Raw genomic sequence first — 13,762 nt, forward strand, 5'->3', positions numbered from 1 at the left:
GAAAGAAAGAAAGAAAGAAAGAGAAAGTCAAAATATTATTACGTGGTGCCATTTTCCATTAAAAAAAAAAAAAGCAAAACAAAAAAACGGCTCTTCATGTCATTTAAAATAACAGCAGGTTTTTTTACACTTAATAAATGCAAACAGCTGTTTACTTCTGTTAATGTCAACACACTAGGACAATCTTTTAGCGTATATTTAAAATCAGGTGTGCAATTCTGCATTTTTTGGCATTTGAAAGTAAAAGTTTTATAAATCACCTACACTAGGTTCACTTGTATATAGTTGTATATAGTTGACTCATTAACATAAATGTACTAGTAAACTGCTGCTTTTGTGCACTTCTCTTTGTGTACAACAGTCTGATGCATGTCCAATATTCGCTTTCTTTTTTAGCTCTTTTTGTTTCTGTTCCAACTCTTACTGAAAATATCAGGCTGTGTAGATAGATTCTGAAAAACCCCAAACTAATTTTGTCTGGGTGTTGTTGGTAGTGTACGTTGTACATTGGACTGTCACAGATTTTTATTTTTAAATTAAAAATACCTGCACGATAAAGCAGAATAAATGAATAGATAAATGGTAAATGAAGAATGCTCGTAAAGGTCATGAAAAACTGAAGTGAGGTGATGCTTCCCTGTTAGTTTGTTGCTAAGAATTGCAACTTTCATGCTACAGAAAGACGTGCCAGTTGCACACTGGTTCTCAAAAATGTAAGTATACATTTATAATTTATCATTAGTGAGCTCACATATTCAAAGGATACATGTAAAAAAAAAAAACTTTCAGCTGTGACTGAAACATTTTTTCTTACACTTTTTTCACCTTGCTGCACAGCTGTTAGCACATTCACTGGTGATTTAAAGAACAGAGGTAAGTCTTTCTATGCTGTGTAGGGCTGTGTGGGAGTTTATTTGAAATGAGCATGGTGTTGGGTCATTGTGGAACAGCACATATATACATTGCATATATATATACATATGTATGTATGTATGTATATAGATATATATATATTAGGGGTGCAACGATACACAAAATTCACGATTCGGTTCGATACTTTGGTGTCACGGTTCGATATTTTTTCGATACAAAAAAATGTTCATGCTTTTTTAATTTGTCATTTATTAAAATTATAAATATATATTTTAACTCAAAAGTACAGTTTTTAAATTTAATGTTGCTGAAACGACAAAGTAATAAAAAAATAAATATATGATGGAGAAATCCCTCATCTTTGGAAAAGAGAGTTTATTACAGAGAAATGGCTCTTTCCAAAATAAAAGCTATACTATACCCTTCTTCTGGGGTATATTCTCAGCAGCATATTAAACATATCAGGTCCCCATAAGGAGAATCATGTGCTAACGGCTGTCTAAATGACTCAGGTAAAGTTTGTAGCATGCGTGCTTGTTGTTTTTGTCTGCTTCCACTTGTCTTTGCACTAGGATGATCTCGGAGTAAATGTGCAGTCATATTCATTGTGTTCCCACTAGTGCTGTCAGCGTTAATCTGAAATGACGTTAACGCCACAACACGGCAAATCTCCGTTAACGAGCTACCGCGGATCGCCCCTTGCGTGGGGCTGGACGGGGTCAACAGGTTAACGAGCAAACTGCGCTAACGCAGTAGTTCCCACCCATGTAATTGAGCATTGTGGCACATCCGACATACTGTTTTACTTTTGTCCATGACGCGCTTACCTTCAGGGTCATACTTCACATGAAGACCAAAATAGTTCCAAAGGCCATATCTGAATGAGGGTGGGGGAGGTTCAATTTGCCATGCTGCAACGAGCTTAGCTTCTGTCTTGCTAGCTTGCGCTGGGCTCAGTGGATCTGCGCTCTGTGGATCTGCGCTCGACAGTGCAGCCTAGGCGGAGTAGTCGAACGCAGATCCACTGAGCTCTCAACACAGACAGCATCGTCAGAAGAAAAGTTGATAAAATAAATTAAAAATTTTGTATTGTTCGATACACATGCGTACCGAACCGAAAGCACTGTATCGAACGGTTCAATATCGATATGAGTACCCCTAATATATATATATTTATGCTCTGATGTGTCAAGATCACACAGCTGTAAATGGCAGCGCCTTGTTCAGAGTTTATAACTCATCTGATAAAGATGTCCACGTATGAATTTACTAATAAAGAAGCCATTAATCACCTCTAACCTTATAAACAGTGGTTCTAGTCACTGTACTCTTCATCTATTACTGTTGTGGTGACGTTTCCACATGGAACTGTTAATAAATATAAACATAAATGAAATAGTCAAATATATATATTGTAGCTGCTTCCGCGTAATCAGCTTTAGCTAGCAAACTAATTCAGCACGCTTCACAAACTTCTAAGACAAAAGAATCTTCCAACTCGTACTTTTCTGGCTAATGATGCTGAAAGATGCCAAAGCTTTATTTAAAAACAAAACAAAAAAAAAGATAAGGAATTGCATTGTCCTTGTACTGCAGGTTGGGAGGCTTTGCTGTGGTTGGAATGTAAATTTGATCACACAATGAATGCCAGACAATTATGACTGATTATGAATAAAACTGAACTGAACTGAATTGATGTCAGTTTTTTTCCCTCTAAAGTGACATACTGTGATCACTTGCTAGCTGATTACGTTAAGGTTGTACTAGCCTATATTAAAGCAGACACACACCATTTTTTCATTTCCTTATATCTTTCTTGTTGGTTTGAACAGACTGGAAAAACAAACACTGCCTCCTGATCTCTATAAATATCAAGGACACTGCTTCTAAATGTGATTTCTTTTAGTTGTTGATACTGTGTGGGGATGGAATTGAGCCAATAGTTGATTGTAAATGACCCGTCTGGCCTTGCCCGACAATAACACAGTAAATACTTCTACTTACCAATAACTATTATCTTGCATGTCAGGATAAATTTCTGCAGGAGTGGGTGTAATTGATTTGGACTGCAAATAAATGTATGGTGCAGACTGTGCCAAGTATTATTTTTAAGGCTTTGACAGCTGTAGGCATTGATGCAGGATCAGTTGAGGCCTATTTAAGGTAATTTAAACAAAGAACAGACTCTCAGTAGAATATATTGCCTTCAGCAGTGTTTTATCATGATATGGGTTGTGTAATTAATAGTCTAGATGTGACTGATTATTACAGGTGTTATCATTGGCTTGTGCCAACTGGCGCCATTAGATAGTCTCTGCAAGGCTTAAACAGGACTCAGACTCTAGTGAGCTGTCTAAATTCCACTTTAATGAAATGCAGGGAAACAGCCGCCAATATAAACAGTTCACACACAGCTGTAAACTGCTGGAAGTTAATGTAATGTTTAATGTAATGTAATATTCTGCAGACACAGACAGCAGTATTATCTGTACCATGTTACAGTAAAGAAAGAATCTAGCACTTTGTGCTTTAGGAGGGATTTTCTCCCTTTTTTCTTTCATCCACAAGCTCAAAAACCTGCTGAGCTTTACATGGAGGTTAAACACTGAATTATGGCTTTATTTATAGGAATTTTAGCTACCTTACTGCTGATGCTTGTCTGCTAAGATGTAAGATAAAAAAACGATTACACACCAAAAAAAAGTGTGCTTGCACCTCTGCTGAAACTAAACAGAATCAAATGGCACAAATTTCTTCAAGACCTTTAACGTCCATTGTTCTAATTTCTCTTTTGGGATTAACGTATTACATTGCAGGAAACCCAAAAGTGGCTCTCAAGCTAACGCTTAGAAGAAATCTACAAATCCAGGCTAAACTTCTTAGCTCGAATGAATGCAGATTTAAGCTGCTAAATCCCACACAGACCTGGTCTTATCCAGAATTTTCAAACTTCTGCAAAGTGTTGTCAGTCAACATGTGGAGAAAGGAAGAAAAGAAAGAAAGGGTGGGGGATTTCCATATCTGTGATGTGGCACGATGTAGCTGTAATGAATTTATGCATGAGTTTGGACAATTTGACATGCAAACACATAAAGGTCAGTGTACCAAAGTGCCCAGTTCCACCTGGGACATGATTTGCAAAATGTCACACTTCTAGATATTCAGATATGTTTTAGAATTACAGGAAATCTGTCACTAATGACATTTTACTTTTACTGCCTAGACATGCGTAATATTTCCACCACTCTTGGTCTGTAACAGTCTTTTTTTCCATGCTTCTTATGAATCTAAGAAGACAGTGGCTTTACAGCTGAAGGCTGCGTGAGCTGGAAACAACATGCCAGATTAGAGTGAAGAGCTTCCTTAATTAAAGACTGTGAACTCTTCATAAAACACAGGCACTTTATGCATCTGTTGTTAGCATGCTTGCCACTGAGGCCTTCCAACCTCTAAACTTTTGCAGTAATTGTTAATGGGTGCAGGTGGTATGCTATTAACTGTGTTATTACCACACAAACACTACAGCATGAAAGGAAGTCCTGTCTGTCCATTCAGGTAAGTGGGCCACAGTTCAGCTTAGTAAACAGAGCGCATAAAGCCTGGATGCGAGCATGCTGAGGAGTAGGTGTTTTGGCTCAGGTTTTACCACAGCAGCAGAAGTGTGTTTGTCTCTGCGGGTGGATGCATGCAAATTCAATGGCAGTGACATGCCATGTGTGTGCTTCTTTTTCTCTTCTTTTTCCATTTCCTGTCAAAATTCAGGATTCCAATTAAATATTCAGAAAATTATCTCTGTTGCTAATCACTTTTCCTTGATGGTGATGGGGAACGTCTTAAAGTAAGACGTAAGGGAGAATTTATAAGGACTTAGGAAAAGATAATTATAGTGCTCAGAGGGTTCAGCTCATACTTGTTTGCTTAATAATGTGATGGCTCTGCAGTTAAAATCAGTAAACTGTATATAAAAGATGAACCAAGGTTCCTGGCGTTTGAAATTCATTGAACCTGCATTCTTTCTCATGACCAGCAGGAGGTACATTTCTGATTGGGATAAGAAGAACTCAGAAAATATAAGATTTTGATGTTGATATTTGGTGATTTAAAAATGTGACATACTGCACAATATTTTGTTTCTTTCAGACACAAAACAAACGCATTTTCCTAACATTTGTTACGTGTAGTTATTCATGACTCCCTACTAGGAAAATATGATTATGTTTCTTAAACATAAACTGGTTTTATTGGAACAAAAAATTGTACCTTGCTTATTTACACTCTGAATAATTCTGCTCACATTAACTGATTATCATGTTTGGGGCATTTTAAACGGGTGTGCTGGCCCTGGTGAACAAACTATACAACATCAACACTCATTACATAATCACTGAAGGGTGTTTCGTCCATCTGTTTTTTTTTAAATTTTCTTTAAAAAAAATTTAAAGTTACTCTCTGAGACTAATATATTGACAAATAGCTCCAGACTCAAACCTACCCTCAACTGTGTTGATGAGTGACTTCGGTAAACTCTTTGCCTATTAGCTTATATTATCTGTAGTTTTAAGTCCTCTTGGAACATGATCATGCAACAATTTTCTAATTTTCAGTTCTACTTTGGAACAGATTTACTAAAACGGGACAAAGTAGCGTGTGAGGGCATGATTAGCTTTATGGATGATTGTCACTCTTTGTAAATACCAACAGTACTTTTTAAAATTTACACCAAAACCCAGTTTATGCTGGGGCAGTGCGTTAGTAAATCTTGCCCTTAGAGTCAATAAGGATGATGAAAATGCTTAGCTCAATCAAGTGAGTGACGTCATTGTGGCCATCTTTTTTATACAGTCTATGGTTTAAACTAGCATTAGATACACACTCCTCCATTTGTGTTCTTAGTGTGTTTCTTCATGTAGGCTTGTGTACAAGTAAAGATAGTGACACTCAAATTAAATAGCTGTTTTAACAGATACTCGTGCTGCTATCCAATCAGATGGTTTTTTTCCCCACTAAAGAGATGAGCCCCTTATTTTCACTTTCCTTTATTAAGGTTTTTAGCATCTCTGAAGTAAAATCAATTAATGAGTTCTAAAAGGTGATAATACAGCAACTCAGAATGAGGATACAATTAACACAAATTAGGTCCACTTCAGCTTGATTGTTTTAATGTGGGTAATTATATTCATTTGTAGAACACTTTTTTAAAATCCGCTTTACAAAGTGCTTCACACAAGGGAACAAATTCAAATCAAGCAGGTTTTAGTAGAGTAGTGCAATATTCCTCGTTCACCTGTGGGTTAAAGCTGGAAAAAAGCAGCATTTTACAATGTGAAACATGTCGCTTATCAGTTATGTTTATCTGCTGTTTTAGTGACAGTTGGATGCTGTCTTACTTTGAAGTAGAAGTTGTCTCCTTTCCTCTCATAAGGGATGTTCCAGTGCCTTCTACTAAAGGAGGTAAGAAAGGAAATACTAAATGGTAATGATAATGGATTGCATTTATATAGCGCTTTTCTAGGCACCCAAAGGCTTTACAATTCCACTATTCATTCACTATCACATTCACACACTGGTGGAGGCAAGCTACAGTTGTAGCCACAGCTGCCCTGGGGCAGACTGACAGAAGCGAGGCTGCCATATCACGCCATTGGCCCCTCTGGCCATCACCAGTAGGCGGTAGGGTAAAGTGTCTTGCCCAAGGACACAACGACCAGGACAGAGAGAGCAGGGGGATCTAAAGCACCTTCCTTTGTTTTCAGAGAATTTGACCAGCTTGACCAGCTCTTATCATGGCTGTCACACAACACATCGAGGTCAATTCACCCGTTTAGATGTAGGCTCATCACCCCTCCACCAACATGCTTGACGGTTGGTATGAGATGTTTGTGCTGATATGCCGTATTTGGTTTTCATCAAACATGGTTCTGTAAATTATGGTCAAACGTCACCACTCTGGTCTCATCTGCCCAAAGGACATTGTTCTAGAAGTCTTGCTGTTTGTTCAGATACAACTTTGTAAACCTGGACTGTGCTGCAATGTTCTTTTTAGAAAGAAGAGACTTTATCCTGACAATCCTTCCATGTAAGCCGTAATTATTGAGTCTTTTTTTTTAAATATTGTGCTGTCTTTAACTTTAACATTTAACATGCTAACTGAGGCTTTTAGAGTTGGAGATGTAGCTCTTTGTTCTTTGGATTACCTGGGACCACCACTCCTCCGAAGATTAGCAGCTGTCTTGAGTGTTTTCGACTTTCCACAGATAGATGGGCAACAGTTGCTTCTTTAAGATTATTGCTGGTGTGTTTTGTTTTCTGCTTCCAGATCACCAAACTGCCCCAAATTCTGCTTTTATAGAGGCACTCACACTTGCTGATGATCAGTTAGTCAAGTGTATTTAATTAGCAGCACCTGCCTGCTACAGTACTGACCCTCTTTATTCCTATGACAACAGTGAGGGTTTACTTAGTTTTTCCACACACTGTTTCTGCATTTTGGGTTAAAAAAAATATGATGCAGTGTAATATTTCATGTTTTGTTTTTCATCTGAAGTTGTATTTACCTGGTTTTAAGACCTGCTAAGGATCAGATCAGCTCATAGTGACCTGACATATTGTATGTCTATAAATTTGTCTTTTATTTATTTTTTGTCAGATAACTGCAAATGTGAAACATTTATTATCCTTAAATGGAGGGTAATTAAGAAATGTTATCATCGTATAGTATGCCCACCAGAATGGCTTTAACTCAGCTGTTTATGATCCTTTTTTCACTATCTGCAGCGCATGCAGCAGAGTAGCATCATAGCTGAGCAGCAATGAGTTTAAGTCCTTGACCAGTTTGTGAGATGCAATGCTTTAAACTAAAAACAAAAGAAATAAACAACAACAACAAAAAAATCAGTTTTCCCATTCCAACGTAGTTCAAACATTCTCTCTGTGTATATGCAAATATAATATTGGATGTCAGATGTAGTAGTGATGAGAGCATATACTTGTTAGAGCAGTCCAGTATCTCTATGAAGGAATAACACAGTAACATCTATATCAGTTACTTCAAACAATACAGCTTGAAGAAATATGACGACCAACTTTACATGTGCTCAGCATAAGCTAATATAGAGCTTGTAAACCTCTGGTCCTTCTAAAAGTTAATATTCTGCTACAGTGGTGCATATTATTGAGACATGTGTATGTATCAGTAATATGGAGTGAAAGTGGGGCTTTGGAATTCCATCTACCTACAGGTGCACTACATGTTTTCCTCAGTCAAACATAACCTTTGCAGAAGGTGGGACAAAAAAAATCTATGCCCTAATCAGATTATTTTTTATTGTTATTTGTTTTATTTTATTTACTGTGTGGGGATTTGATTACATGTGAATGTATTTCGGGACTATGAGGTTACTTTAAGGCATCAGAACTCCGCTGACTTATTCCGTTTGTAAAATGGGTCCTTGGTAGGGGCTGTTTTATTTTGTGGTTTACAGAGGTTCAGATTACCAAATCAAATGATCCTAAAATAATCCCAACGCACAGACCTGTAAACTCGGGCACGTCCCTGGTTTGTAGTGTAGGCGTGTCAGTAGGAGGTTAATCCAGCAATAGCATAAATTCTGACTGCCCCCTTTATTTAACTGCTCTAATACAAATAATGTAATGTCAGATTAAAACACCCTTAAATTAAACATTCAAATGTGCTTCTTAAAATCACTTCTGCGTTTAAGAGGTGCTTCAGCTTCTCTAATTACCACCGCGGCCTTGTACTGCAACACAGCACCGCAGGAAGAGTTCTTCCACTGAGGCTGAGCTGAAGGAGCGCAGCAGAGAGAGAAAGAGAGAGAGGGAGAGTGGCTCAGTGGGCTGTCCATCATGGACAGAATAAAATAACAAACAACATATGTGTGGCTGAAGAACAGCCGCACTTAAATGAGAGAAAACAAACTTTGGCTGCTTCCTGCTTTACGCGGAGCTGCTCTGAATCCAGCCCGTGCGTAACGGAGACATCACCGCCTACCTGTCGCTGCTCCGGCTCCAGACGCTTTCTCCTCACTTCAGTGACCCCATGACCAGCGTCTCGGAGTTGAACTCGAACTGATTGCTGGAGGACGCCGACTTGCCCCACGAGTAGAGGCTGGGCGGCCGCTTCTTAAACGACGACGTGTACTTGTAGAAGCTCCTGTGCCTGTTCTTCAGGTACTCCCTGTAGTTCTTGGTGAGCAGCGTATAGAGGAAAGGGTTGATGCAGCTGTTGCTGTATGTGAGGCTCGCGACCAGGTAGTTGATGCACGTGTGCGTCTGCGAGGCCAGGCTCAGCGGCTTGGTGTGGTAGAGAGGCAGCAGCTGCCAGATCCAGAAGGGCAGGAAGCACGCCCAGAACACCAGCACGATGGTGAAAATCATGATCAGCACTTTCTGCTTCGGTGACCTTTTGCCGCCTTTGCTGATCACAGAGTTGCGCTGGGACTCTAAATAAGTGCGGGCTAACTTGACATACAGGTACCCGATGATGAGCCCCGGGGCCATGATGCTGGTGCCAAACAGGACCGTTACGTAAACTTTATAAGCCAGTGGAGCCCATGTGGGCGCGCACATCCTCTTCACACCCCCGTCCGGCGTACTTTTAGTTGTCTGAGCGACCATTATCATCATGGGCACGGTGAGCACCAGCGACAGCAGCCACACGCCCCACGCCAGAGCTTTGCGGTAACTCTTGGAGCGCCTGACCGTGTCCAGCGGCTTGGTGACGGCGAGATAGCGCTCCGTGCACATTACGGTCAGGGTGAAGATGCTGGCGTGCATGGTGAGAAGGTCCAAGCTGAGCAGGATGCGGCAGCCCACGTCTCCGAAGTACCAGTCCTTCAGGAAGTAGGTGGACACCACGAAAGGGATGGTGGAGAGGTAGAGCAGGTCCGCGAGAGCCAGGTTGATGATGGAGATGTACATGGAGGTGGCGAACCGGATCGAGTGGCACATCACCACCAGCGTGTACACGTTCCCCGAGACCCCGATGATGTAGACAACGGAGAGGAGCGTCCCGAAAGTGGAAGTGATGACGAGTTCGTGGTCCACGGTGCCGCCAGCCCGAGGCGGGCTGGTGTTCAGGTTTAAAGATTTGTTACTCATGGCGTGCTCGGATCCGTTCCCTGCTCTTTGACAGCTCCGGACAAGTTTTGGAAAAGATGCGCACTGGCACAGCTTGTGTCTCGCTCCCTCCCCCCTCCCTCCTCTCTCTCCGCTCTCCGCCTGCTGCTCTTTGCTCCTGACGTCACCAACGTTACTTCCATATACATCTGACAGTCAGCTGTCTCACCGGTAAACAATGCTCAGATGGACGAAGAGGAAAGCATCGGCTTCTTGTTTCTTTCTTGAAGAGCGGGTGGATTTCTCGGCGCAACGATGTGAGACTGGAATGTATTATTAAAAGTTTAGTCAGCACTGAGCGCGCACCTGATGCCAACAGCAGGACCGAGCCTGCTAAAATGTCATATGAAAAGCTAGGACACAGGTAATGTCACGCATAGATACTTGCTAGAGGAACTGGTGTTAAAACAGCCACCCACCGCCACACACAAAAAAGAATAAACCCCCTCCAGTTAATTTCAGTGGGCCATTTTCTTGAGACTCATGAGAGCAGAAAGCGAAAACTTTCTCTTTCACTAGCGCAGTCTGAGCCCCTCACGCGCTTGTTTTGTGCCAGCATTTCCTTTGTGCAGCTCGGTGTTTGTGTAACATTAACAAACACTCAGGTCGGCATTGAGTTATGCAGATAGTTTATTATAGATCTCGAAATGTCACGGAAAAAATTAATACATCTCCAATTATTATAATAAAACTTATTATCATCTCAAGATTAAATAAATAGGTTTTATTGCTCTTATCTACAGTCACAGTCCTCTGTTTCTCTCTCTTATGTTGGAAGTTATTTTTTATTTTTTCCCACAGGCTGTAAACAAAGATGGTGTGCCAGAATTGTGTGTGTGTGGGGGGTGGGGTGGGGGCGGTGGGGTCTTTGTCTGCAAAAGATGAAATCCTTTTGTAAAGAAATGTGTGGAAAACCAGCTCTCTTGAACTCTGACCTCATTATACACTTTCCCGATGAGTTTATTATCCCAGCTGCTATTTTCAGGTCTTATTTATTTGGTTTATTCTGTTCATCACAGCCCCAATTAGTGGCCAGAAGGACGGCAAAGCAGCTTATATTTTGGGCAGGTCTGACAAGGTGGGGTTTTTTTTCTGTGTCAAGCAAAAACAAAAAAACAAAAAAAATAAAATAAAAAATAAAGTCTGTCAGAACTACATCTGCCACCCGAAGCAGCTAGTAGCAGCTAGTAGCAAGTGTCTCACCATGGGTCAGTGAAATAGGCTAAACAAACATGGACCCATTGGTTTGTGGTCTCTGGCATTTTGGGCTGTTGTCATCTTGTCATCTTGTTATGTTGTTTTTTGGTGCCAGAATTTACAACATACACCTGAATCTCACTGACAAACACTGAATGCTCATATGTTAGCCACGTGTGAAAAGGTAGCCACCAGTGTTGGTCAAGTTACTTGAAAATAGTAATTAGTTACTAACAGAGATGGGCAGTAACGTTTAACGCGTTACTGTAATCAGATTACTTTTTTCAAGTAATGAGTAAAGTAATGGGATTACTGTCTTGGAGAAGTAATCAGTAATTAGTAACCAATTTCTATTTTCAAGAAACTTGACAAACACTGGTTACTAATTACTAATTACTTCTCCAAGAAAGTAATCCTGTTACTTTACTAATTACCTATTTTCAGAAGTAATTAGTTAAATTATTAATTAGAGTACTTTTTAAAAAACATGACACACAACCTGAATACGTAATAAAGACCTTTCAGCCCAATTAAATTTTTCTGCATAATCCCTCATATAAAATTGAATCAAATGAAAAAGTCTCTTTTTAAAAATTGTTTTATGAATTTTAATGTTTTAACTTTATGCACATTGCATCAAGCGAAAATTAAATTATATGCAAGTCTTTGACTTGAAGAAATTTGTTTAACATTTAAACGTATTTTCTGCATATTCCAGCATATAAAATAAAATTTTTTTTTTGTGTTTACACTCTTTCAAATAGACGTAAGTAAAACACAACAAAAAATAAATAAAATCAAAGATTCAGCGGCACTAAGTCCTGTCGCTCTTAAATCTATTTTCACATGTTTAGCAGGAGTGGGGCCGGTGGAGGTTTGCCAGGTGCTACAGCAGTCATGTCAGTAGGGGGATCCGGGGGTTTCTCTGTGAGTTTCACAGTCCCATGGCGGATTGCTAGGTGCTTGCTCAGATTTGAAGTTAAATTTTTCGCTGTAGAAAGAAGTTTTCTTCCCATATAGAGTGTATGGAATCAAACTCAAAGTAATGTCAGTACTTCCAAGCTTTAAACACTGCATGGTCGTACTCTCTCCCGCACTGTAATTGGATGTAATTGATGTAATTGGACCTAGTATCCTATTTCTTATGAACTTTTCCTTGCTCTCAGGCTGTGTTCCTTTGGCTTTTAAGCATGCTGTAGTCCACCCGATTCTTAAAAAAAGAAACTTTGACTGTTATGACCTTTCAAACTACAGACCGATCTCAAAGCTTTCATTCCTGTCCAAGATCCTGGAGAGACTAGTTCTCTCCCAGCTCCAGGTGTACTTGGACACGAACAATATTGCTGAGAAATTTCAATCTGCCTTTAAGCCATTGCATAGCACTGAAACAGCGTTGGTTAAAGTTCTTAATGATATTCTTGTAATCACTGATACTGGACGCTCTATGGTCCTAGTTTTACTGGACCTCTCTTCGGCCTTTGATATGCTGGACCATAACATTTTATTACTAAGACTTGAGCACACTGTGGGTATTAGAGGCACTGCCCTCGACTGGTTTAAATCATATCTCGCTGATAGATCCTTTTCAGTTAAGTTAGGCACCTTCTCCTCTTCCTCCGGTCTGTTGTGGTGTGCCTCAAGGATCAGTTTTGGGCCCTATTCTCTTTTCATTGTATTTGCTCCCCCTAGGCGCAATCTTTGAAAAATACAATATCGCCTTCCACTGTTACGCCGATGACATACAGATCTATTTTGAACTTACTGACGACCTTGCTGTGTCCCTACACTACTTTCAAGAATGCATGCGGGAGGTCAAAGAATGGTTCCTGAGTAATTCTCTTGTTTTAAATGATAAGAAGACTGAGATTGTGGTGTTCAATAGTAAAATCCCTCGTGCCCGACTCTGTGCTGCCCTGGGTTCCTTTGCTAGCTCTTCCTGTGACTATGTCAGTAACTTGGGTGTACTGCTGGATAGCTCGCTCAAACTCGATAAGCAAGTGTCTGCTGTAGTGAGATCTAGCTTCCACCAACTGCGCCTTATCTCTAAGGCTAGGCATTATGTTCCACATGAGGACCTGGAGAAGCTTATTCACGCTTTTGTGACCTCCAGGTGGATTATTGTAACTCTTTGTACTACGGTCTTCCCTCTTCTCTTCTTCTTAGACTGCAAACAGTCCAAAATGCAGCAGCCCGCCTCTTGACTGGTACCAGGAAATTTTGCCCTATTACTCCTGTTCTAGCTAGCTTGCATTGGCTGCCCATAAAGTACCGTATTCAATTTAAAATATTACTCCTTACATTCAAAACTATTAATAAATTAGCGCCAAGTTATCTTAGTGAACTTCTCAAACCACATACTCCTGCTAGAACACTTAGATCTGCCACTCAACTACTTCTGACCCAACCCAGATCTCGGCTGAAGTCCCGGGGTGACCGTGCGTTTGCTCTGGCTGCCCCGGTACTGTGGAATACCCTTCCTCTCGACCTCCGCGCATCTGATTCCACTGCACTGTTCAAATCACGACTAAAAACCCACTTATTCAATCTTGCCTTTCCC

At 40.2% G+C, this 13,762-nt stretch overlaps 1 protein-coding gene across 1 annotated transcript; it reads right to left on the minus strand.

Moving 5' to 3' along the window:
• Positions 1-8,913: 8,913 nt before the first annotated feature.
• On the minus strand, positions 8,914-9,990 carry LOC134633335 (urotensin-2 receptor). Its single transcript, XM_063482207.1, has one exon. The coding sequence runs from the start codon at positions 9,988-9,990 to the stop codon at positions 8,914-8,916; it is 1,077 nt and encodes a 358-aa protein (XP_063338277.1).
• Positions 9,991-13,762: the final 3,772 nt, after the last annotated feature.

This window comes from Pelmatolapia mariae, linkage group LG8, assembly GCF_036321145.2.
Source record: "Pelmatolapia mariae isolate MD_Pm_ZW linkage group LG8, Pm_UMD_F_2, whole genome shotgun sequence".
Taxonomy (NCBI): Eukaryota; Metazoa; Chordata; class Actinopteri; order Cichliformes; family Cichlidae; genus Pelmatolapia; species Pelmatolapia mariae.